A 22,792-nucleotide genomic window follows, 5' to 3' on the forward strand; every position below is an offset into this window, starting at 1 on the left:
TCATTGTACTCCCCATTACACTGCACTGCATAAACAACGATTACGCACCAGTTCTCCTGTGTTAGGTTACAGTTTAGATTAGAGCCCTTTTTTCTACAGTACAATCAAAAAATGGAAATTCCAATCTATACTGCTAGCCAACCATCCGTACAATTGTTTGTGTTGTTGCAGTGATGTCAAACTCAATTGCAGAGGGGGGCAAAACTCAAAACCTACTTTAGGTTGTGGACCGAAATACCTCAGAAATACCCCCACTTTATATTTCTAAAAGTATTAAAAACCTTCTTGTCATTTAAAACTATATAATTGGTGAATGAAACACACAGATGCTCGTTTGAAGTTACGAACATGATAGGGCACACCCTAATGGGGGAAATGTGGTATGCTGGAGCCTACCCAAGTTCTTGTGCGAGAGGCGCTGTACACCAATGGCAGGGCACATATAGACAAACAATTAGACAATTTAGAGTCACCAATGAACCTGACATTCATGTTTTTGGAATGTGGGAGGAAACCAGAGTACCCGGAGAAAACCCACATACGCACAGGGAGAAGATGCAAATTCCACACAGAGATTCAAAGCGGGGAATCGAACTAAGGTCTTCCCGATCTCCTGACTGTGTGGCCTCCATGCTAACCCCTCGTCCAACCGCCTCTTACTCTTTCTCTCAATGTCTGGGCAGAAGCTATTTTATTACATTTTATTATTATTACACGGTATTACATAACACGAAAACTTAATAATCTGTGAGATAACCTGGAAGAGTTTGCAGCTGTGGAATGGGAAGATTACGCATTTCCCAGCATGCTTTGCTAGAGTTAAAATATAATGGTGTTTTTAGTTGTGTACAGTCTACAATTGTTTAGACGTTCATTATCTGGACACAATATTGCTTTTTAGAATGAAAATGCCACAGGCGTAGTCTATACTGGAGGAATCGCTTAATTACTCAGCTCGCTGTAAGCACCTAGTTTGATAAAGTTGCTATTTTCCAAACAGTTCCGCGGGCCGGATGAAATTGCAACGCAGGCCGGATTTGGCCCCCAGGCCTGAGTTTGACACGTGTGGTGTGGTGTGTCAGCTACACAGTCAGTGGTTGGATTTTTGTAACTCAAAACCCTACAAAGAGTTAATCCCCGACGTCAATCTACTCTGTTGTGGTACTAAGGAAGGAGTGTTTGTGTTCAACAGAGAAAAGGGACACCATTGCCATACAAAGGCAAATGTCAAAGATCATTCAGGCCTGACAAAGCTGAAGAGAGGGAGAGGAAATTAAATATTATAATATGCGTAGAGACAAAAAGTGCAGTATATACAGCATGAATACATAAAAACTTGTTATTCAAGTAGTTTTAATACACTTTCACTTGATAGCTTGGGCTGAAACAAAGAGGAAGAACTTTTGTTTTTTATTGTTAAGGAACAGAAAAAAGTGTCAACTCACCCATTAAACAAGAATTGACAGGACGAAGGGGAATTAATGCGGTTGCAAAAGTAGTGGAATTTGGCCACGCAGAGCCATGCGGACCTTATGGAGGCCTCAAGCATAAACCAAGCTTTACTGTGCCAGCATCAGGCAATCCCATCCTTATATTTCATCTAGGTGTCACTGCATTGTCGGCGTTCACTCTTGTGGTTCCAGATTTTGTATTTACATTACTAACAAATTAAATTATTTGTTTCCACTTGCAGCCCTGAAAAGATCCTTTGACATTGAAGATGTGGATGACATACCCTCCTTTTCATCACCATCGACTCCCTCATACCCGGTCTCTCCTTCAACTTCCCATTTCTTCATCAGCCACAACAAAGCCAGTGACGGGTGTGGTGGTGGACAATCGCCCTCTTTACCGTTCAACAACAACAACAACAACATGAGCTCCACAGGGTACCACACCCATATCAGTCGAAGTTCCAATCCCAGCCCAGTACTCAAATCCCGCACAGTGGTCAGTAGCATGTCCTTCAATCGGGGAACTATGAACAAACCGGCTCCTCACAACAACAGCTCTTTAGTGACCAGAGCTGCATCCTTTCAGAGCAGAGTGAACCCCAACAATGGTTTTTCCTTGCCTGGACCAGGAAGTGACAATGATAGTCTTCATAGTTCCACATCCAGCCTTGAGTACTCTGGAGTGGGTGGAGGTTCTCTCAGTCCTAACAAGGTGTCCTCATATGCCAGTCCTCTTCTCCAGGGCAAGTACCACCGAGCCCAGCCCCAGCTATCACAGCTGCAATTAGAAGGAGCCAACTTGGGAAGGAACCACAACTTGAAGAAGTTCTCTTCTCATGGGACTGTGTTCCACTCTGATTTGAACCAGGGGACAGAGTTGATGTTGGGGGCAGATCCTCACGGGATGAATCATGGCTCCATGCCAAGCCTCGATATTCAAATCCGAGATGGAGGAGGTGGAATGTTGGGGATGCAAAGGTCTGGAGACAAGGTTTCTCCAGGTTTGAGGTATGCCAATGCAAACCCTACCTGGAATGCTGGACTTAAAAATGCCAATTCCCTGGGGGATGAAGGCTGCTGTGGCTCCAACAATCAGCAGCATCTTTTCCCACAGATTCCTCAGATCAAGGCACCACGTCTCAGTAAGTTTCCTTTGGACCTGGACAGCTTGGTGAACACTACATCAGTCACTTCACCTGCTCAGGTTCACAGAGGATCCATTAGTCCCAACCCCCCAAAGCCTCCTCCAAGGAGCATAGGAAGCCTGAAGCACCACACCAACTCACCATCCACTGCAAGCCCATCGGCTTCCCTCAGCAGCCTTGATAGTTCCTCTGATACCCCACCCCTGTCCCTTCACCATCCATTCCTACCTTCCGACCAGGGCTCTATCTCTTCTTCAGAGGTGAGATGCTCATCAGTGCCCCTTTCTCCATCTCGTACCTTGCAGTTGGAAGGCAACTCCAGCCCTCGAGTTGCTCAGGTGGTCCCCAGGCCTTCCAGTCCAGGTTCTATTGGCTCATTGGGAAACGGGCCTGGTGATGGCGGAGATAGTGTGGACTCGATCTTACAGAGGATTGCCTCCTTCTCCCAGCCTGCCATCGCTAATACAACCCCAGCACCTGTCATCCAACATCCTGCTAACCAAAACAATGGGGCTCTGTCTTCTGGATTTGGCTCTGCTGCACAGGCTGCCCTAATGCCAACACGGGGATACGGCAAGAAGAAAAACAAAGGTAGGACGTGTCGTCATACTTTCCCTAGTTGCCATGAAACATATAATACCAAAAGTGCAGATTACACCAGCTTGACTCGATTAAGAATTGATTCATTTTCATGTGAAGTCTTAACAATGTGTACTACAAAACATTGATACATTGCACAATTACAGCAATCCTATCCATCTGTGTTTGTTTGTTGTTTTGTGTGAGTGTGTGTCTGTTTAACAAATGATGACAGAGAACTTCTCTCATGTCAGCGAAGGAACACAAGTCGAGGTTAGCAGATGAGTTAGTCACCACACCCATTGAAATGGTTTTGTCTACGAATTCCGTATTTACAATAGCAATGTAAGTTGTCTATGTAAGTCGGAACCGATACCTAAATTATACCTAAAATAACACCGCAGTCACATTGTACAGAGAACACATGATGGACAAAAAATGCAGTAGAAACATGAAATACAATAATTAAATGAAACTCATAAAAAAGAGAACAACAACTTCATTTTATTTTTGTGGTCAGCCTGCATACTGATCAGGGGCGTTGCAAAGGAGGGAGAGACTTATTGGTAGGAGGGAGCATGTTGTTTAGTTATCACTATTTATTTCATAGGAGCAGATCATGACAAAGATACAATCTCTATCCTTGATGATGGCTGCAATGTTTGAGTTTTTCTTTGCTTTCTGAGCATTTTATGATGTTCAATTTAACTAACTGTTAACCGTTAACTAAAAATAGTTTGTTGATAGAGTTGTCCTTCCTTAGTGTAGGGGCAAGCGACTAATTCTTCTCCGCCTTACGCCTAAATCTTTCTTTCTTTAGTGTGGTATTAATAATATATGGGAGTGTGTCCTAAGCACATTTATACACAAACAAACACATACATGGTGTGTTTACAACCAAGACCAGAGCCCTGTATTGCAAAGTAGAATTTTTTAATTTCCCAGATAACTTTGAGACTCAACTCCACTTGTGCAGTAAAGCTAACCTGCTTCGGGGCAGGTTATGTTGGGAGTAAGAGATTAGAGACGATAAAAGCACCACCTACGTGCGGCCAATCAGTTGTTTCTGACAAATGGCATCACTATCCATTGAGGATCCTATTGTGTGAAAAGAGCAAAAACAAGGATTTGGTCTGACAAAATTAATCTCAGTTAATCAATTACATTTCTTTCATATTGCAGTTCCTTCATTTCAGAGTTTGTTTTGTTGTTGAACTCCATGTCCACTCTCAAGTTTGATATCCAGTTTATAGAGGGAGACCACACAGTGTCTGCAGCAACCTTGCTTTACGTTTTAAAGCATTGCTCATTTGCAGGGCCCAATGGTTAAATGTCACAGTGACAGGTTAAGGCTAACTTATAACCGGTGATCTCCCTGGTCCTGTATACTTACAAGTGATGTGTTTTAAAAAGGATACCACTACCACTGTTGTAGCTGTTTTCCCCATGTGCAAAAAAATAAAAAGTAAATAATACCCGCAAAGCTCTTTGTTTCATCATCTTAGGCTGACACTGAGAAAAATTAAGATGAGCAAATTAGAAACCACACAGCACATATAATATATATATTATATACTATTATGATGGACAACACTAATGTTGTACCATCAACTGCATTAAAGATGTCTAACAGGTAATAATTACAGACTTGATGAGCAATCCATTAGTTTATTGTTAACAGTGGCCTGTTGTGAATTACCACTTCCTCCAGGAACAAAGGAAACACCAACCCGATCCCTTCCTGGTTGCTTGTCATTATTGTGTGAAATTATGTGCGGCAATCGCAGGGCAAATATAGGCAAATAACCTTTCACATTCATACTATAGACAATGTACAGTCGCCAATTAACCTAGCATGCATGTTTTAGAATGTGGCAGGAACCCAGACCACGCAGAGAAAACGTACACATGTGGAGAACTCCACAAAGAGATGCTGAAGCAGAGATTCAAACCCAGATCTTCCAGGTCTCTTGACTGTATGGCCAACATCCTAACTACTTGGTTACTGTCAGGATCGAACCTTCAACATTCCGGTTTCTGGATCTTCTTCTTTCTCTTTGGGCTTTTCCTTTTAGGGGTCGTCACAGCAAATCAATCTCCTCCATCCAACCTTGTCTTCTGCATCTGTCCCTCACACACAACAACACACTTGTCCCACTACCCTCATGTCCTCCTTCACTACATCCATAAACCTCCTCTTTGGTCTTCTTCTACGCCTCCTACCTGGCAGCTCTAAACGAAGCATCCTTCTACCAATATATTCACTATCTCTTCTCTTTTCTCCTCTCCACTTTATTTCCAAGGGCTCCAACATGTAATGTCCCTCTGATGTACTTGTTCCTGATCCTATCCATCCTGGTCACTCCCAATGAGAACCTCAGTATCCTCGTCTCTGCTTCCAGTCTTTTCCTCAGTGGCACTGTCTCTAGACCAAACAACATTGCATAGTATTTACCTACAGTATGGTTCGGTACTCTCTTGTACTCTTTCTTGAAATGGGTCATGTCAGTGTATTGTTCAATTCCACATACTGAAATGCTGACTATTTTTAGCATTGTGCGGGTGTATATTTGTTTTAAGTTTAATTTTATGTTTATGCCACTTTTTTGAATGTTTGATTTAGTGAAGCTGGAGAGCGAAAAAAGACAAGACCGTTAAACTTTATTGTAGTACAGGTCCCAGGTCAACGGGTGGCTTGTGTTTTAAATCTTTTTAAGGACACCACACACGCACACAAATATTTGAGTTCTCATTTTGTGTGTCTTTGAGCATGTATGATGTATTTAACGGCTAAAGTTATTTTAGTTCACCACCTCCCGGCTTCTGCTTCCCTCTGATAACAAAGTGAGTACCAGCCAACCACTATGTCTAAAGTTGGCCTCTCTTCAAGATGTTTTGCCACACGCTTTATTGAGCCATCAAACCAAGACATGTGAGGAGGAAATATTAGGCTGTACAGCACATATAATTAGCTGTTCGCAGAGATGTGATGGTCTATTGGCTCTTGTTCTTCTATTTGGTCGGATGAGATACCTCAATGTTTACGTGAGAGTCTGGTTGAGGTTTAGTAAACAGGATGCACGTGTTTTAAGGCACCTGTTTGGAGTTTCCCTTCATTTTGCCTTTAAACTCATCAGGGAAGGAAACCAATTCCTCTTAGATGAAATAGTGATAAAAGAATGGTAAAATGGATTACCCTGAAGATAGGAGATGACTATTATTATGCTGCTTCCTCCATAAACGTCTTTGAGCTGTGACTTGGCACTTCATCACATCAAATTCAGATGTTTTGTTTAAAACATGCCAGTTATAAAAATAAAAAAAAACAATACATATACAGATTAAAGGAGGATTATGTCAGCATTGTAGTAAGTATGTGATCCCCTGTTGAGTTTTGTAAATTTACCCCATGAATTACAAAAGATGTGAACATTGCAGAAATTTCTGAATATTCTCTTTCATCCAGGATGTTGTATTCCCAGAGCATTGAATTAGATTATTATCTGATAGGATAGGACAGCTCGAGTCTGACGAGTATTTTTCCCGTTTGTATTGAGTTGTGGGCTCCTTTTGAGCAGCTCCACACGATAACCAACACAGAAAGTGGTCTAGTTCTTCCAGAATCTGCACCTATTCAGCTCTATTTATTTGGATTTGTTTGTTTTAATGTATTCTACCCACGTTGGTGACACTGCTGAGAGCATTGAAACACTTCCGGTTTGGGCTGATAACTATTTGAGTTAATAAACGGTATAAGAGCGGTGCAGTCTGACGTTTCTCAGGAAAAGAGGTTACTTCAAGACGTACTTTAAGTAACTTTTTAACTTTGGCATTTTAGCGTTAGGTTTTCTACAACATCGGTAACGTCTAATGTGTTTTGCGGGACTACCAAAAATACTCGGGTAGAGCCACTAATTATAGTGGAAAAATGCTATTAGCAACCCCGAATCCCCTATGCTAAAATGTACAAGACAAGCGCTTTTGCTCCATGACTTACACAAAATAAACACCATTAGGACACTGATAAACTGTGACTTATTGCTTACTCTTCCACACGACCAAGTAACGTTGGAAAGGCATAGGGCTCCAGCAAGTTGGCTAGTCCAGCTGCATACTGTCCCATGTTCACAAAACATTCCAGTGTGAAATGCTGTTGACAGATTAAAATGCATTTCTTTTGCTGGTAGGGAATTAGGAACTCCAACCACTTGTGCCTGATGGTGGTGTCTTTAGGAATTGTAAACAAATGTGGCGTTCCCTTTTGAGGCATTGCTAGCGAGTATACAGTGGAGCAGCACTTGTGGGAGGGCAGAGAGTTTACATATAAGGAAGTCTGTCCCTCTGTGACATCACAAAGTCACGGTTTTACCACGCCTTTTCAAACAGATTTTTGCAAGGGGATCAGCAGGGGATTAAACACTTATTTTGCCTATTGTATTATACTTATCAAATACACGTGTAAGCCATTTTCATTTCATGAATATTTTCAGCTTTTTCTCATTAAAACGCCTGCCTTTTTGTACATTTCAAACAAACTTTTAACATCTGATTGTAAAATGTGATGACATGTTATATGGTTTCAGATGGTCCAGTCCTTAAATACAAAACAACACTGCCTTTATCTTCTTCTAGCATGCTATGTTATGAATATGTGTTGATCTCAAGATGTCTGTATGTTGTGGGCCAGTCAGGCTATATGCATTTTGGTTTCTCGTCGACATCTTAACATACGTGTATGTTTTTGTACTTAAACAAGGTATATGTGGGGTCTTAAAAGTCTAAAATACAACAATTTTAATTTACGGCAGGGGTATCCAAAGTGCGGCCCAAGGGGTCATTCGTCATTTTATTATTGGCCGAGGGCACACGGAGAAGTAAAATTAGAAACTTTAAAAAAAAACCTCATTAGGGACACACATATAGACACCCACTATTCACACTCACATTCATACCTATGGACAATTTGGAGTCTCCAATTAACCTAGCATGTTTTTGGAATGTGGGAGGAAGCCAGAGTACCCGGAGAAAACCCACGCATGCACGGGGAGAACATGCAAACTACACACAGAGATGATGTAGCCTTTATACAAAATAAAAAATATGTATAAAAATATCCAATGATTTTTTTCTGTATGCGTCCCTTATTGGAACATTTAAGGCATTAAAATCTCAAAACTTATTTTAAGATCTCATAAAATATCCTACATATGATTTCTTTATGAAGGTCTTAAAAATGTATTGTTACTTTCATTAGCTTTTAAATATTTTGATTTTGGCAGACCCTTACATCTACAAAGTGGAAGGAAGTCTCGCAGAACCAGCTAGTACGCTGATTGCATCAGATTATCCGTCATGTCTTTTGTGCTTTTTTACAAGTATAGATAGGTCATAAATTGTTGTTCATTCATCTTGAAACCTGCAGAAGAAATTTTGGAATGTTTTTGGATGTGCAGAAGTGTTTGTGTATGGGTGGGTAAAGCTGACCTTTTGGCTAATGTCATTAACATGGCATCAATCCATTTTCTATGCCACTTATCCTTATTAGGGTTGTGGGGGTATGCTGGAGCCTATCCCAGCTGACTTTGGGCAAGAGGCAGGGTACACCCTGGGCTGTTTGCAAGCCAATGTTTTTTCTTACCATACCTTACTTACCGTAAGATTCCAAACTGCAATTTCCTTTCTAATCTGTAGTGCAGTGATGCCAGTGTTTTTGGTTGAAAGCCTTGCTGTGATTTGTACACAACATTCCTGCATTGTGCAATCTCCTTCACACCACTTTCATCAGCGTTCACACGAACCACCCGTGCTTTCATCGGCTTTCAGGCTGTAAATAACAGACTAATGTGTTGTAACAGTGCTCATTTTGAATGATTGTTTTGCTACACTTAGTCCTTCACTCTGATGGTTTGTTTCCATAAAAACATCAAAACAAAACAACCCCCCCCCCCCCCCCCCCCCCAGTGTCCTTTCCTCTTCACTTTTCCTCTGCTCTTAACGCAACACACAGAGGAAAAGAAATGTCACATGATGGAAGAATCAGAGTAAGCACAAATAATGAAAGCAAATCCTGGAAAAAAGAAGTCCCCATAAGAAATCATGGAAATAAAAATAATCTGTTCCAGAGTCAAACTGTTTCCATCAAAAAGCTGTTTTGTTGTTGAATACGCCCTATTATTAGTCGAAAATATTCAAAGCATAACAATTGTTAAATACATTCCACACAGGTCACTGGGTGCTAATAATGTTACTGCAAGGTTCGCTGAGACACACAAGCACCAGACTTGACCACCGAAACAACAGGTTTAAATTATCTCACAACAGGCATAATAATCCCTAACAAGGGTTCCTGTCGCAGCCGGAACCCACAGCAGGCTAAAACTCAACTCGGAACTGCGGCTCTCACTTCCAGTCCACACCACCGAACACATATACACACAATCAGGAGTTTTATTTATGTGTTAAATGGCTTATTTTATGTTATGTCTACTGTATCGAGTAATACAGAGTAAAATGTCTATGGGGTATTATTTCTGTAATTTTTGTTGTAATAATGTTAAAAACATTTCTTTAGAAGGCTTTAAACAGGTCTTCTAAACTCGGACTACAAAATTATTTCATTTATAATCTACATTGCTTATAACGGACAGTCTGATTGGGATTATTGCTGTAATTAGTATCGATCTTTAAGCTGGATTTAGATACCAACATAGTCCATGGAAATGTTCTTTTTACCATTGTTTTGTTTGACCTCCCCCAAGACCCTTTCCTTTCCTGTCCAGTTGTTTGGTGTAGGGTCATGAAAAGCTTTTCCTGTGCTTGCTTTTCTACCTTTACTATCATATGAGCACACAAACCACGATAGATGGTCTTGAACGGCAAATGTGTCGGTTGGCAGGAAAGCATGACAGGACGAGCACTAATCAACTGTTTCAAACATGTCCTTACACGATTTGGGGGTCAGCTGGAATGACCTCACTTTGTAAAACCTTTCTGAAAAGAACTTAGACACTGTTCTTCAAAGTCAGCTTACTCTTAAAAAAAGCAAAGTGAAGCGAAAGAAATGTCAGGAATAATGATTAACGTAGACTTGTAATTCAGAAGTAAGAGTAAGTGCAGTGAAATGTCATGATAAGCAGAAAAAAGGTAAGGCTCGGATTGTGAGAGTATGTAAAGTACTGGAAAATGACTGTAATTATCAACAGACGGTGAATTGGATGCTTTAGGATGGGGGGTGGAATCTATAATGACCTCATGATTTCATTAGTTCATGATTAGTTTATGATTCGAACAATACATTGACAAAAATTATGATATTTTGACAGATGGTAAGGCAAGTGTTGCATGTAGTAGCAGTGGTGGTAGTAGTAGTAGTAGTAGTAGTAAGCACTTTGTTCAAATGGTGTTGTTGTATGACTTTGGCTGCAGTCTATTAGTGATCGGAAATTCAATTCCTTTTACTGACTCCAGTTCTTATGAGTCACACATTGAAGTGTATCAGGTACTGGATTCACTTGAGTCACCCGTGAAAAAGCAGAGACTTGCACATGCACACACAGTGAGTTATTATTACATAATTATCCCTGAGTCAATAAATATGCCGTCTTTTTCGAGCAAATGGGAGTCACCTGTTATTCATTCATCCACATTTTTTTGAAATGTGAAAGGAAACCGGAGTAGCATGGAGTAACACGCAAACTCCAAATAGAGATTGGAACCCACAACCCACATTTTCCAAATCTTCTGACTGTATAACAAACATGCTAACCACTTGGCCAGAAGATAGATCTGCAAAAGATTCATTGGACCGCATAGGGAAATCAGGGCTCTACATTAAAAACCAAAATGACTTGCCCATAGGGAATCCTTAAGGTGAGAACTACTTGCCCGAACTTGCCCCATGTAAAATGAAAAGACTGCCATAATGATATCATGTAATTTTTTGTGGCATCACATGAGAATCTCAAATAAATAAAATAATAAAATAAATAATACCTTACACATCGTAGTCGTAGTAAGCAGTGATATTCACAAGTTGTGCACCACAATGAAACATTATTGAATAGACACATTTGTGTACTAGTAAAGTGTTTTTAATCCAGGAAAAATGCTCAATGGTCAAACAATAATTTGTGAAGCAAAGGTGAGAAAAATCCACAGAGAAATGGAAGCGCTAGATTTTGTAGCTTGTGCAAAATCAGCACTTGGTATTGGATCTAATCGGTGGTGTTTCATTGTGACCACTTTTTGTCACAAATTGTCACAGCAATGTGATTCACTCACCTGTGCCATCCTTTGATTTGCTGCCGCTAATAAAATACTTGTTTAGGAGGCACTGGTTCATCACTTTTTGCTGTTTCCTTCAGAATTAGACGATGTTGGCAGCGACGCCATGACGGATGTTTTCGTAGTCAAACAATCGCTGATTGGTTGATCGCGAACAACGGGTGTGGGTAAAACGCAGACTGTGGATTACGGACCGCGGTCTAAATAAACGATTCTGATTGGTCCATTTCAAGATTTGCAAGGATTGCTTTGCAAATTACCACCGCAATTATGCAGTCCGTGTTTTACCAACACCCAACAAGAACCGCTTTAAAAAAAAAACTCTTGGCAGTATGGCATGACTAAGTGCACGGGAATATCACTGATTAGATTTACTTGCCCGAATTTTGTTTTAACTTGCCCCGGGCCATCGGTACATCGTTATTGTCGAGCCCTGGAAATTCATTCATTCATTCTCTATCACTTATCACGAGGGACACATGTGTGCTGGAGCCTATCCCAGCTGTCTTCGGGCGAGAGGCGGGGTGCACCCTGGACTGGTTGCCAGCCAATCACAGGGCACATATAGACAAACAACCATTCACACTCACATTCATACCTATGGACAATTTGGAGTCGCCAATTAACCTAGCATGTTTTTGGAATATGGGAGGAAACCGGAGTACCCGGGGAAAACCCACACATGCACGGGGAGAACTTGCAAATTCCACACAGAGATGACCATGGGTGGAATTGAACTTGAGTCTCCTAGCTGTGAGGCCTGCGTGCTAACCACTCGTCCGCGGTGCAGCCCCTAAGTGGTATTCGTAAAACATAAATGTCAGTCTACGCAGAAGAAAAACAAAACATATTTTGGGGGATCGACCTGACCTGAAGCGGGAGTTCTTGTTGTCATCCGTAATATGATGTAGCATTCTACAAATCTATAATCACTTTCATGATCACAGAACAAAACGAGACCCATAACTTGTTGGCTTGACTACATGTCCCCTGGCATTACATGAAACAAAAGGAAAGGTTCAAATTAAAAAGTGCAAAGGATTGACAGCTAATGGGTCCTTCACAGACTATGACATGTGAATGTCCCTGAGTTGAGATCAGAGGGAATCCTCCTCCCTAATCTTCCTCTTAGTGTGTCAAAAAGGATTCCTTGTTTGATACATTTTGCCAGTTGCCAAACAACAGGGTAGACACAGGTCAGTACATGCTTCAGTGGAACTGTCAACATTTAGCAGAGAATGCGTTAAACTGAAGGGTCAGAAAACACTGCAGCCATGTGTGAGTAACAATGGGTGTGTGTCAGTGTCAGTCAAGGTAATGTACGGATGCAAGACGTAAAAGTTGCCTGCAGCTGGGCTTGTCTTGAATTTGTTTTCAATCGGTTCAGCTATTTTAACATAGATGCCCTTTGGTCTGTCCGATTGAAAGCAGGAACCTGCGAGCTGGATACACACACTGGCTGTGGGCCAAGGACAACATAGGAGCTGGGGACAAGAAGGGCGTATTCATACTGGACCAAAGGTGCTCAAAGTCTTTCCACGAGGTCTGCATACTGAAAGTTCAGAAGATTTTCATATTTTAACAGTTTTTAAATATTACCTTTGTGTTATCTTTAGTTATTAGTATCGACATTTCACAATGTTTTTCTTTACATTATCACATTTTTCCTCACCCATCAATTTTCTACACCCTGGACTGGTGGCCAGCCAATCACAGGGCACATATAGACAAACAACCATTCACACTCAAATTCATACCTATGGACAATTTGGAGTCGCCAATTAACCTAGCATGTTTTTGGAATGTGGGAGGAAACCGGAGAGAACTGGGGGGGGGCATGCAAACTCCACACAGAGATGCCAGAGAAGAGAGTAGAACCCAGGTCTTCCCGACTGTGTGGCCGACATGCTAACCACTCAACTACCGTGCGGCCCAAATTGTCCATAGGTCCATAGGTATGAATGTGAGTGTGAATGGTTGTTTGTCTATTTGTGCCCTGTGATTGGCTGGCCACCAGTCCAGGGATAGGCTGTAGCACGCCTGCAACCCTTTGGAGGATAAGCAGTAGAAAATTAATGAATTAAAATTTCAAATTAAAATTGCATTACATGATAATAGTAAACTGGTAAACATCCTCTGTCTCATACACCGCCATGTTTGTTTTCATGAGTGATACTTAGAGATGTTCGATACTATCGCCCACCGATAATTATCAGCCCAAAATCGGTTGATATCGGTATCAGGATTTTCCCTTTATAAGAACCAATATAGAGCACGAGGCACTGACATTGCATTTATGGAGATTGCACAGCCACAACGTACTCCTACCGCTGTTCTCCCGCAGCCAAACTCTATGGACATCCAGCGGGATAGCATGAATGCCTCAAACCCGGCCATTGCGAGCGGCTTCTCCTGCTCCTGCAATGTACACATTTCCTAAAAATTGCAGAGCCTGTGTGTGTATGTAACACACCTGTTGGGATGAAACTCTCGCTCTAGTTAATGCATCTCCTTTATACACCATTTCACATCAGTCATACAGCAAAAATAGTGCCTTTAACAAAAAATAAATTAAGGCACAAGAAACACAATTGTATTTTTATATAAAACATAAAATACATGAATTATCTTATAGTACTCAACATGCAATTTGACTCCTGAAAATGTTTGTGTGCTCTCCATTTTGTTGCATTTTCCTGGATTCAGGACATGTTTTGCTGTTTGCTACTTTAATATTACCTAAATATTGACATGCACATGCATGAAATAAAACATGGCCAACCCTCAGCCTGAAATTGTGTCTGACCTCAATCAGTTATGTGCACCTTTTGCGTGTTCCAATTATGTCACTTCATCTCCGGTCTGTATTTTTTCTGTGGACACCCCACCCTAACCTACATATCTGGCATTATTACAAACAATTATCCCTTATCCATTGAGTTTCAAGACAAGGTCATTCCCATGATGTGCATCAGCAAGTCCTTGTAATGTGGTCTTTGGCCCCAGGGAGCCACAGCAAAGACTTCTAATCCCTCTTAATGCAGAATAGAGAGAGGGATAAAGAGGAAGGTGGAAGAGAGTTAGCAAAGATGGAGAGAGTCTTGGATGAGAGACACAAAGGGAGGGGAGGGTTAGTGAAAGGATGAAAGCAGTGAAGAGATATTAAATTCCATTCTCTTGTACCACAAGGGGAGTAATATTTAGAGGTTGGCATGATTACATGACTCAAGTATGCATGGTTTATGAAATATAAAAACAAATGATTTATCACCCTATCCTCCGTGACTCCATGTGTCACGTTTACTTAAATAGTACAGAGTAGCATCAGTCTGTCATATGGTGACAAAATACTCATAAATACTGGTTATTTATGAATGCATCGATAATACCTCAAGTATTTTAACCCATTGTGTTCAGAACCAGGGAGTTTACACTGGTATTATTATTTTGAACTTATGTCTATTTATGCTTTGTGCTTATTTGCTCATCAGGTCAGATGGGCCAAATTAGAATGATTACAATGTACAAAAAGTAAATTATTCTGGAAATTACCTTTTTAATAAGTTGCATTTTAATATTGTATAATATTGAATACATCCCATGGCAAGAGACTCAAACAAAAAGGAATGAGTGCTTACTTGCTTTTGCTTTTTCTGCTGGTCGTAGTGAGGATGGATGATAGGCACAGCTCTTTTTTTTTTATGTGTTTGAGACAACAAGGAACTTTCGTAATGCTAACAGTGAGTTATAATGTCTTTATAATTGCTTGCCATGTCTACTCTATTAGGTAACATGAGTATAAAGTTGACTATAGGGTTATAGTGTTATCTCATGTCCGCAAGGCTCTAATAATGTTAAAAAAACATTTTTAGAAGTTCAGAACTGCTTATGACCTTCTAAAAATATTTTTACATTATTAGAGCCCTATAGACATGCGATAACACCGCTATAGTCAACTTGTATCAGGTAAGTCTCACTGTATCAGGTAATAAGAGTATAAAGTTGACTATAGGGGTGTTATCTCATGTCTATAGGGCTCTAATAACGTTAAACATTTTTAGAAAGTCATAGCTGTTTATAACCTTCTAAAAATGTTTTTAAGTGTTTATGACCTTCTAAAATGATTTTAACATTATTAGAGCCCTGTAAGTCATAAACAGTTATGACCTTCTAAAAATGTTTTTTCAACATTAGGGCCCTGTAGACATGAGATAACATCCCTATAGTCAACTTTATACTCATAAGTATTTCCTAATAGAGTAGACATGACAAGCAATTATAAGACATTATAACTCACTGTTAGCATTAGGAAAGTTCCTTGTTGTTGTAGTATCTCAACCGCATTAAAAAAAGTGAGCTCAGCCTATCATCGGGCTTCTATGCTCGAAATGTGAAAATATTACATTTATTGATGTTGAATTGTACTAGGCAGAACTTCAGCTGTCACAGTCGGGGCTGCAACCAATTCCCCACAACAAATGAGAGTTGACTGTACCTCGCCATTGTAATGCTTCAGACAGGAAGTGGCCACTGAGCTTTGACTTTTATCAGCAAGTCCCAACAGAGAGACTGGACGAGATGTGAGGAGCATATGGTTAACTTACCTTACTGCATATCATGTATTCCCCAGTTCTTTAATTCTTCTTCTTTCTTGAAAGTGTCGTTGAACTTTTGATTTCAATAAATGTAGATAACACACATTTATTATTGGCAGTTTATCCAGTGGTTGAACTGTGTTCATGTGTTAAATGTTGATGTCGAGCTCTGTCAGGCCACACTGTACTGTACTTAACTCCACATCAACAGGAAACTGTAAAGCTTGTAAAGTACCACTCTGGGCAGCTTTAGTGCCTGAATCATCTTTAATAGATGCTCTGTTTGGGAAGGGTTGGGAAATGTGTTCATCTTTGGTAATGTGTGATTGTCCAATCCTGGGTGGAGACATTGGGACTAGTTTGGGAGACAAACTTTCATGCTTAATTACAGTTGTCTGCTAGAGTTCAGACTGCAGAGACATTACCAGGACACACAGGCTCCACTTTGTCAAACATGTTTAAGTGATGAACTGTGGAACTGCAGCTGGGAAAGTTGACTTTACTCATCAAAATAAGTTCCAGTTCCATCATCCAGTTGGTTCAACCAAGTTGGGTAACATCTATATTAATAATTTTGTATTAATATTATTTTTTTCTAATAATTTTTTTTAATGTTGTATTTAGAAGTGTGTAAGCAAGAGAGTTGACGATCTAGTGACGGTTCCCCATCAGGGTGGATTTTTTAAGGAGCTGCCATGAAAGATTGTGGTGATGATTCCACATCAGGGCAGAAGAAGGGAATAAAAGACAAGCAAGAGGATGAGGGTGAGGAGGGATGTTGACAGTGACAACAATTATGAAAGTGTGCAGCAATTTGTTTTTATGAATGTAAGGTTCGATGTAGACATTTTTACTGGAGTACATTTATTAGTTACCCCTTTACCAAATTTAACCATATTTGTCTAATTCTGTGGTTTTGAAGGTGGTTTTCATTGGTGTTTCTTTTTCCGACTGGTCCGACATTTATGTTTGCCTGCAGTTATGGTTGAGTGTTTACATAAGTAAAAGCTCTGTAAACCATCCATCCATTTTCTATACCAGTTATCCTCACTGGGGTATGCTGGAGCCTATCCCAGCTATATTTGGGGGACCTTGGACTGGTCGCCAGCCAATCACAGGTCACATCTAGTCAAACAACCATTCAAACTCACATTCAAACCTATGGACAATTTGGAGTCACCAATTAACCTAGCATGCATGAAAACATGAAAACTTCACACAGAGATGCCCAAGCGGAGAATCGAACCCAGGTCTTCCCAAACTCCTGACTGTGTGGCCAACATGCACATTACAGGAAGATCGAGTGAGGTGTCAGTCAAAAGTGGAAATATTAAGACTTGTTTCAATAGAGTTAATCGTATTGATCTGGGGGGGAGCCTCCAGTAACAGCATACAATCCAGGGTGGATGCTAGACTCGAAGGTGTGTTCAACAAAACACTATATGAAATGAAATAAGTTACCTGTGGTCTTCTTCAGCAGGCCAAGTAGGTTGTAAACATTGTGAGTTTGAGGAAATACCCCAGATAAGACAAAGGTGCAGCTTTATCACTAACAAATGTAGGTGTGTCTGTTTGCATGCATGTGTTTCTGTCTATGACCTTTTGCACTTCCATCAGAAAAAAAGACAGCCTTTTGTGTGCAGATCCCTGTTTCAGAAAAAACTAGCTCGCAAAAATGAGTACGGCCCTCTCATTTCAGCAGCTATTTGTATGACAGTATACTATCTTCTCATGAGAAAATACTGAAATTGATATACTTTGGAGTATTCAATGTACACCTTCGATAGCAGTATGGTAGTATGGTCATTTTCCAACATGATAACCTCACAATTTTGTTTTTTTTGGTCAATTTTTTTTGTCCAAAACTAGGGCATTTTTATTCATTTTCTTTTTTGTCGTACAGCACACATCTCATTGTTCCCAAGTGTGTAATAATTTATGAAGACGTTCAAAATGATTCATTCTCCAATTAAGGAAATGACTCTCAAAGGGCTAAAAGCCACCGATAAATTGTGCAAATATTTATGTTTGTGCAAAAATGATGCAAAGCAGTGATTGTTTTAATACATGTCAATCCAAATTTCCATAAAGTACAATCATTTAACCACATCCGTATATTGCTGTTAGCAAACAAACAGAATATATAAATTTGTATTGTCTCACATGCCTTTTACAGCCAGGTGGGGGCGCTGTTTGGCCAGTGACAGCTTGTTAGTTTATTTAAAGGTACATTATAAGCTATACTGGTACTGATCGTTTGGCATTTCCAATTTGGCAACACTGCATCTGTGGCTCTCCTTTTTTGTAGCTAAGATAAATATGGAGTCATACAGCACTTTTCTACTCGATGTTTGCCTTACTTACACATTGATGATGTGTATTCTTTCCTTTATGTCAGGGTGTGCTGAAGGATACTTTAACAGTCCGAAAATAGCTAAATGGCTATTTGTGCAAGCTGAAACGATGTGCTTGGTTAGATAACTGTGGGGGGGGGCAAGACAGTAAACAGTCAATCCCATACTATATATTTCCAATGCTGATATCAATACTAAAAATATGTTTATCAACAAACTTTCTGTGAGTAATTTAACAATATACAACAAATTATCTTCATTAGGGTCGCGAGGGTTTGCTTTGTATGCGAGGGTCATTTTTTCCCGCTGTCTTTGTATGCTTCACTGATGTTGTTTTATCATCAAGCGTATTCGTTTCACACTATGTTCGGCATTCCTTAAATGCGCCACAGTTGTTGTGAGATGCAAAAGTGATACTTGAATATAACTTCTATACCGTGACTGTACAGTATATGCTGGTGGCCCTGGAACATAACCCCCACGGAAATTACAATGTAACAATGGCAATAAAAAAATAAAATTCTGTGAAAATAAACACAGAAGAGAAGTAGAAAATATTGATACAACCCTTGGTGTTGATACTGTTGATATTATTGCTATTTGGTTTGATCTGGTCTCTCCTATAGTATTGATTTGACTCCTATAGAGTAGCTACACACAATAACCCGCCACAGAAAACATTTTAGACCTTCCAGAATCTGCACCTATTCCAGCGGTATTTCCTTTGTTTTGTGCTTCCTGCCACAACGGTCTTTAATTTATTCCGCCCACAGCCTGCCTACGGGCACGCCCACTCTGCTGTGATTGGTCACACGCCCCAAGTGCTTCCTAACTATGAACCATATCAGGAAGTCTATCCCTATGTGACATCACAAAGAAACAGTTTTATCACACGTTTAGAAACAGAGCGTTTTGAGCCATCCCAAACATGGCTGAAACTTCTTTCATTATCTGAAACATCATGTCACACCAGAATACAACATTCTAACAACATTTGTAGGTGAAAAAAGTGGAAAAAGATCCCCTTTAACATGTGTGTTGTTGTATGGATATAGATGTTGTGATTGCACTTGTACCTCTGAAGAAAATGCTAATGACTTATTAACCCTTGTAGAAACATACTTTGATAGTGGCAGCTGTTGTGTGATTAACAATTAAGTCATTATGATGTTGAACACAGACAAGTTCATCAATCAAGCCATTGATTCAGAAGATTTATCTCAAGAGCGTTGGTCAAAGGCTAAATGAAGCTTCGGGGCAGTGCAAGGGAAGGTCAGGGTGTCAGATGAATCAATCAATCAAGTCAAAGTAGTAATATTTCACTTTAACCCTCCTATTCTTCCCAAATATTACTCATACATTTTACCCTTGGGTTCACTTTGACCACGTGGATATTTGCCTGAAGAAAATGTTTTAAAGTTTTTATCTCAGGCACTTGATCCTTGATGATGAAACCCCGGCCTGCCCTCTAGCGCCGCAAAGAGGTCAAACTTTATATTTTTGTTGCTTTCAGTTCATTCTCCAGCAAACTTAAATGTAGCAAAGTATACATCTGTAAAACCCAAGCACCCTGCATGTGACACAGACAACAAAGGATAGAAACAACACAAACAAGCCAGAGGGAGTATGCAATTTAGTATGCAATTTTGAAGAGATGAGTTTTGAGTGTAGATATGACGATGGGGAGTGAGTCAATATTTCTGTTGTCTGATGGTAATGAGTTCCAGAGTCTTAGCTGTGTTCCCCATGGTGCTGAGGCGGGCAGAGGGCACAGTGAGGTGAACCGAGGAGGAGGATCTGAGGGAGCGAGCTGGGGTGGCAATGTCGAGGATGTCAGTCAAGTACAGGGGGCTGGACCAGGAGCCAGAAGTTGCTGTATGATGGGGATAATGTGATGAAAAAAGGCGGTTATGGTTAAAATTCGTGCAGCAGAGTTCTGGTCCAGCTGAAGATAATGGAGGAGTCAATGTGGGAAGTGACCAGGCTATGGATAAGGATGGAGGCAGCATGGACAGTGGGGCAAAGGTGGAGACGATTAATGTTGCGGAGGTGAAAGTAAGCAGATGGAGCGATGTTGTTGATGTGGGATTTGTACAAACGTTCACTAACCAGGATGACACCAAGACTCTTTACCTGAGGGGAGGAGGAGACAGACTGCTTGTCGATGGTGAGAGTGAAACTGTTGACTTTGGAACATGTGTACTTTGTCGTTCTTGGCTGTTGTGTGTTAACTTACTTGTTCCATGTTTTGCTGGTTTGTATCATGACGAAGATGATGCTAACTGTGTAATGTTCTGTTGATGTGTGTTTGGCACTCACTGTGTTGTTGCCTGACTATCCAGAATTACAATGCCATCTACTGGATGGAATGTGGTGGTCCATTTTATTTGTGCCAGCCCGCATAGTTATACCTGCATGAGCAAACCTGGATTCAGTCTCATAAATTGTCACTCCATGTGTCCATGTGTGAGATGCTATGGGTTTCACTGTTTGGGAACGTTAAGTCATTCTGCAGTTTCATTTTCCATACATTATATATGACACTAAAATGTTATGGGTGCAGCTAATAGTCTCCAAAAGAAATACAATGAAGCATATAGTTCATAGCGTACCCTTGTGCCCAAAGTCCACTGGCATAGGCTGAAACTCACCCATGACCCTCAACAGGATAAGCAATGGAAAATGAATGAATAGACAAAACTGCCAGTGACACAATCACAGGTAGGGGAACCTGTGGAAGAAAAAAAAAGTCTGAGCATCATTGGCGCAACTTGGCTGACGCCATTACATTCCAGTGGATTCCAATAGACATTGGACATTTGGTTTCAACGCCGATTGCTTGATGCAAGTGGCGCGATGAAGATTTTAAACATTTAGACAGTTTCTTGCTGACAAACAAAATTTTTACGGGCAACCACAAGCCAGTTTGGAGGCAGTTTGAGCCACTGCACGCCACAAGGCACCTTATTGGGGACACTAGACGCCACAGTAAATTGCATTGGCGCAAACTGGCGCCGGCCCAGTGGACTCTTAGCATTACATACACTCTTTTTGGGAAATCATTTCACATCAATTTTGGGCCCTAAATGATTTTTCTGAACTGTTGTTTTTCCAAGGCGGAATGATTACTGTAATTTCCAGACCAGTGAGCGCACTGGAATAAATGCTTCTCCGAATATTAAGAGAAAAATAGATTTGTATATAAACCGTACCGGTCTATATGTTACAGGTGTCCACGTCGTAATATGGGATATTGAGTACCAAGAAAGATTATTTTTAACTTTTAATGTGCCCAACAGTGCATATAACATGGCTAGTGGTACATGAGCCTAACATAAAAATCATTCATTGCTGTCTGCATCTTATTTGTCAGAATAGAACAGCCACACAATTCCGTCGTCACACACTGTGTTGTCATCTCTATATATCTATATATCTCATATATATATACACATATACGTGTATATATATATATGTATATAGTATATATATGTATATAGTATATATATATGTATATATATACTATATATATGTATATATATACTATATATACAGTGAAGAAAATAAGTATTTGAACACCCTGCTATTTTGCTATTTCTCCCACTTAGAAATCATGGAGGGGTCTGAAATTTTCATCGTAGGTGCATGTCCACTGTGAGAGAGATAAACTAAAAAGAAAAATCCAGAAATCACAATGCATGATTTTTTAACAATTTATTTGTGTGATACAGCTGCTAATAAGTATTTGAACACCTGAGAAAATGAATGTTAATATTTGGTACAGTAGCCTTTGTTTGCTATTACAGAGGTCAAACGTTTCCTGTAGTTTTTCACCAGGTTTGCACACACTGCAGGAGGGATCTTGGCCCACTCCTCCACACAGATCTTCTCTAGATCAGTCAGGTTTCTGGGCTGTCGCTGAGAAACACGGAGTTTGAGCTCCCTCCAAAGATTTTCGATTGGGTTCAGGTCTGGAGACTGGCTGGGCCATGCTAGAACCTTGATATGCTTCTTACGGAGCCACTCCTTGGTTTTCCTGGCTGTGTGCTTCGGGTCGTTGTCGTGTTGGAAGACCCAGCCACGACCCATCTTCAATGCTCTGACAGAGGGAAGGAGGTTGTTCCCCAAAATCTCACAATACACGGCCCCAGTCATCCTCTCTTTAATGCAGTGCACTCGTCCTGTCCCATGTGCAGAAAAACACCCCCAAAGCATGATGCTACCACCCCCATGCTTCACAGTAGGGATGGTGTTCTTCGGATTGTACTCTTCATTCTTCTTCCTCCAAACACGCTTATTGGAATTATGACCAAAAAGTTCTATTTTGGTCTCATCTGACCATAAAACTTTCTCCCATGACTCCTCTGTATCATCCAAATGGT

At 40.4% G+C, this 22,792-nt stretch overlaps 1 protein-coding gene across 4 annotated transcripts in view; it reads left to right on the top strand.

Moving 5' to 3' along the window:
• The window catches only part of septin12 (septin 12), a 65,429-nt gene that overhangs the window by 15,409 nt on the left and 27,228 nt on the right, over nt 1–22,792 (top strand). For 3 of the 4 annotated variants that reach the window (XM_058048306.2, XM_058048305.2, XM_058048307.2), the window contains one exon: nt 1,694–3,190. In XM_058048306.2, the coding sequence (XP_057904289.2) occupies nt 1,694–3,190 (1,497 nt within the window). Of the gene's footprint in view, nt 1–1,693; nt 3,191–20,452; nt 20,578–22,792 lie in introns of those variants that run through there. The other variant, XM_058048308.2, reaches the window with a different exon arrangement.

Source organism: Doryrhamphus excisus, linkage group LG16 (assembly GCF_037039965.1).
Source record: "Doryrhamphus excisus strain RoL-2023G ecotype Guam linkage group LG16, RoL_Dexc_Guam_v1.1, whole genome shotgun sequence".
Taxonomy (NCBI): Eukaryota; Metazoa; Chordata; class Actinopteri; order Syngnathiformes; family Syngnathidae; genus Doryrhamphus; species Doryrhamphus excisus.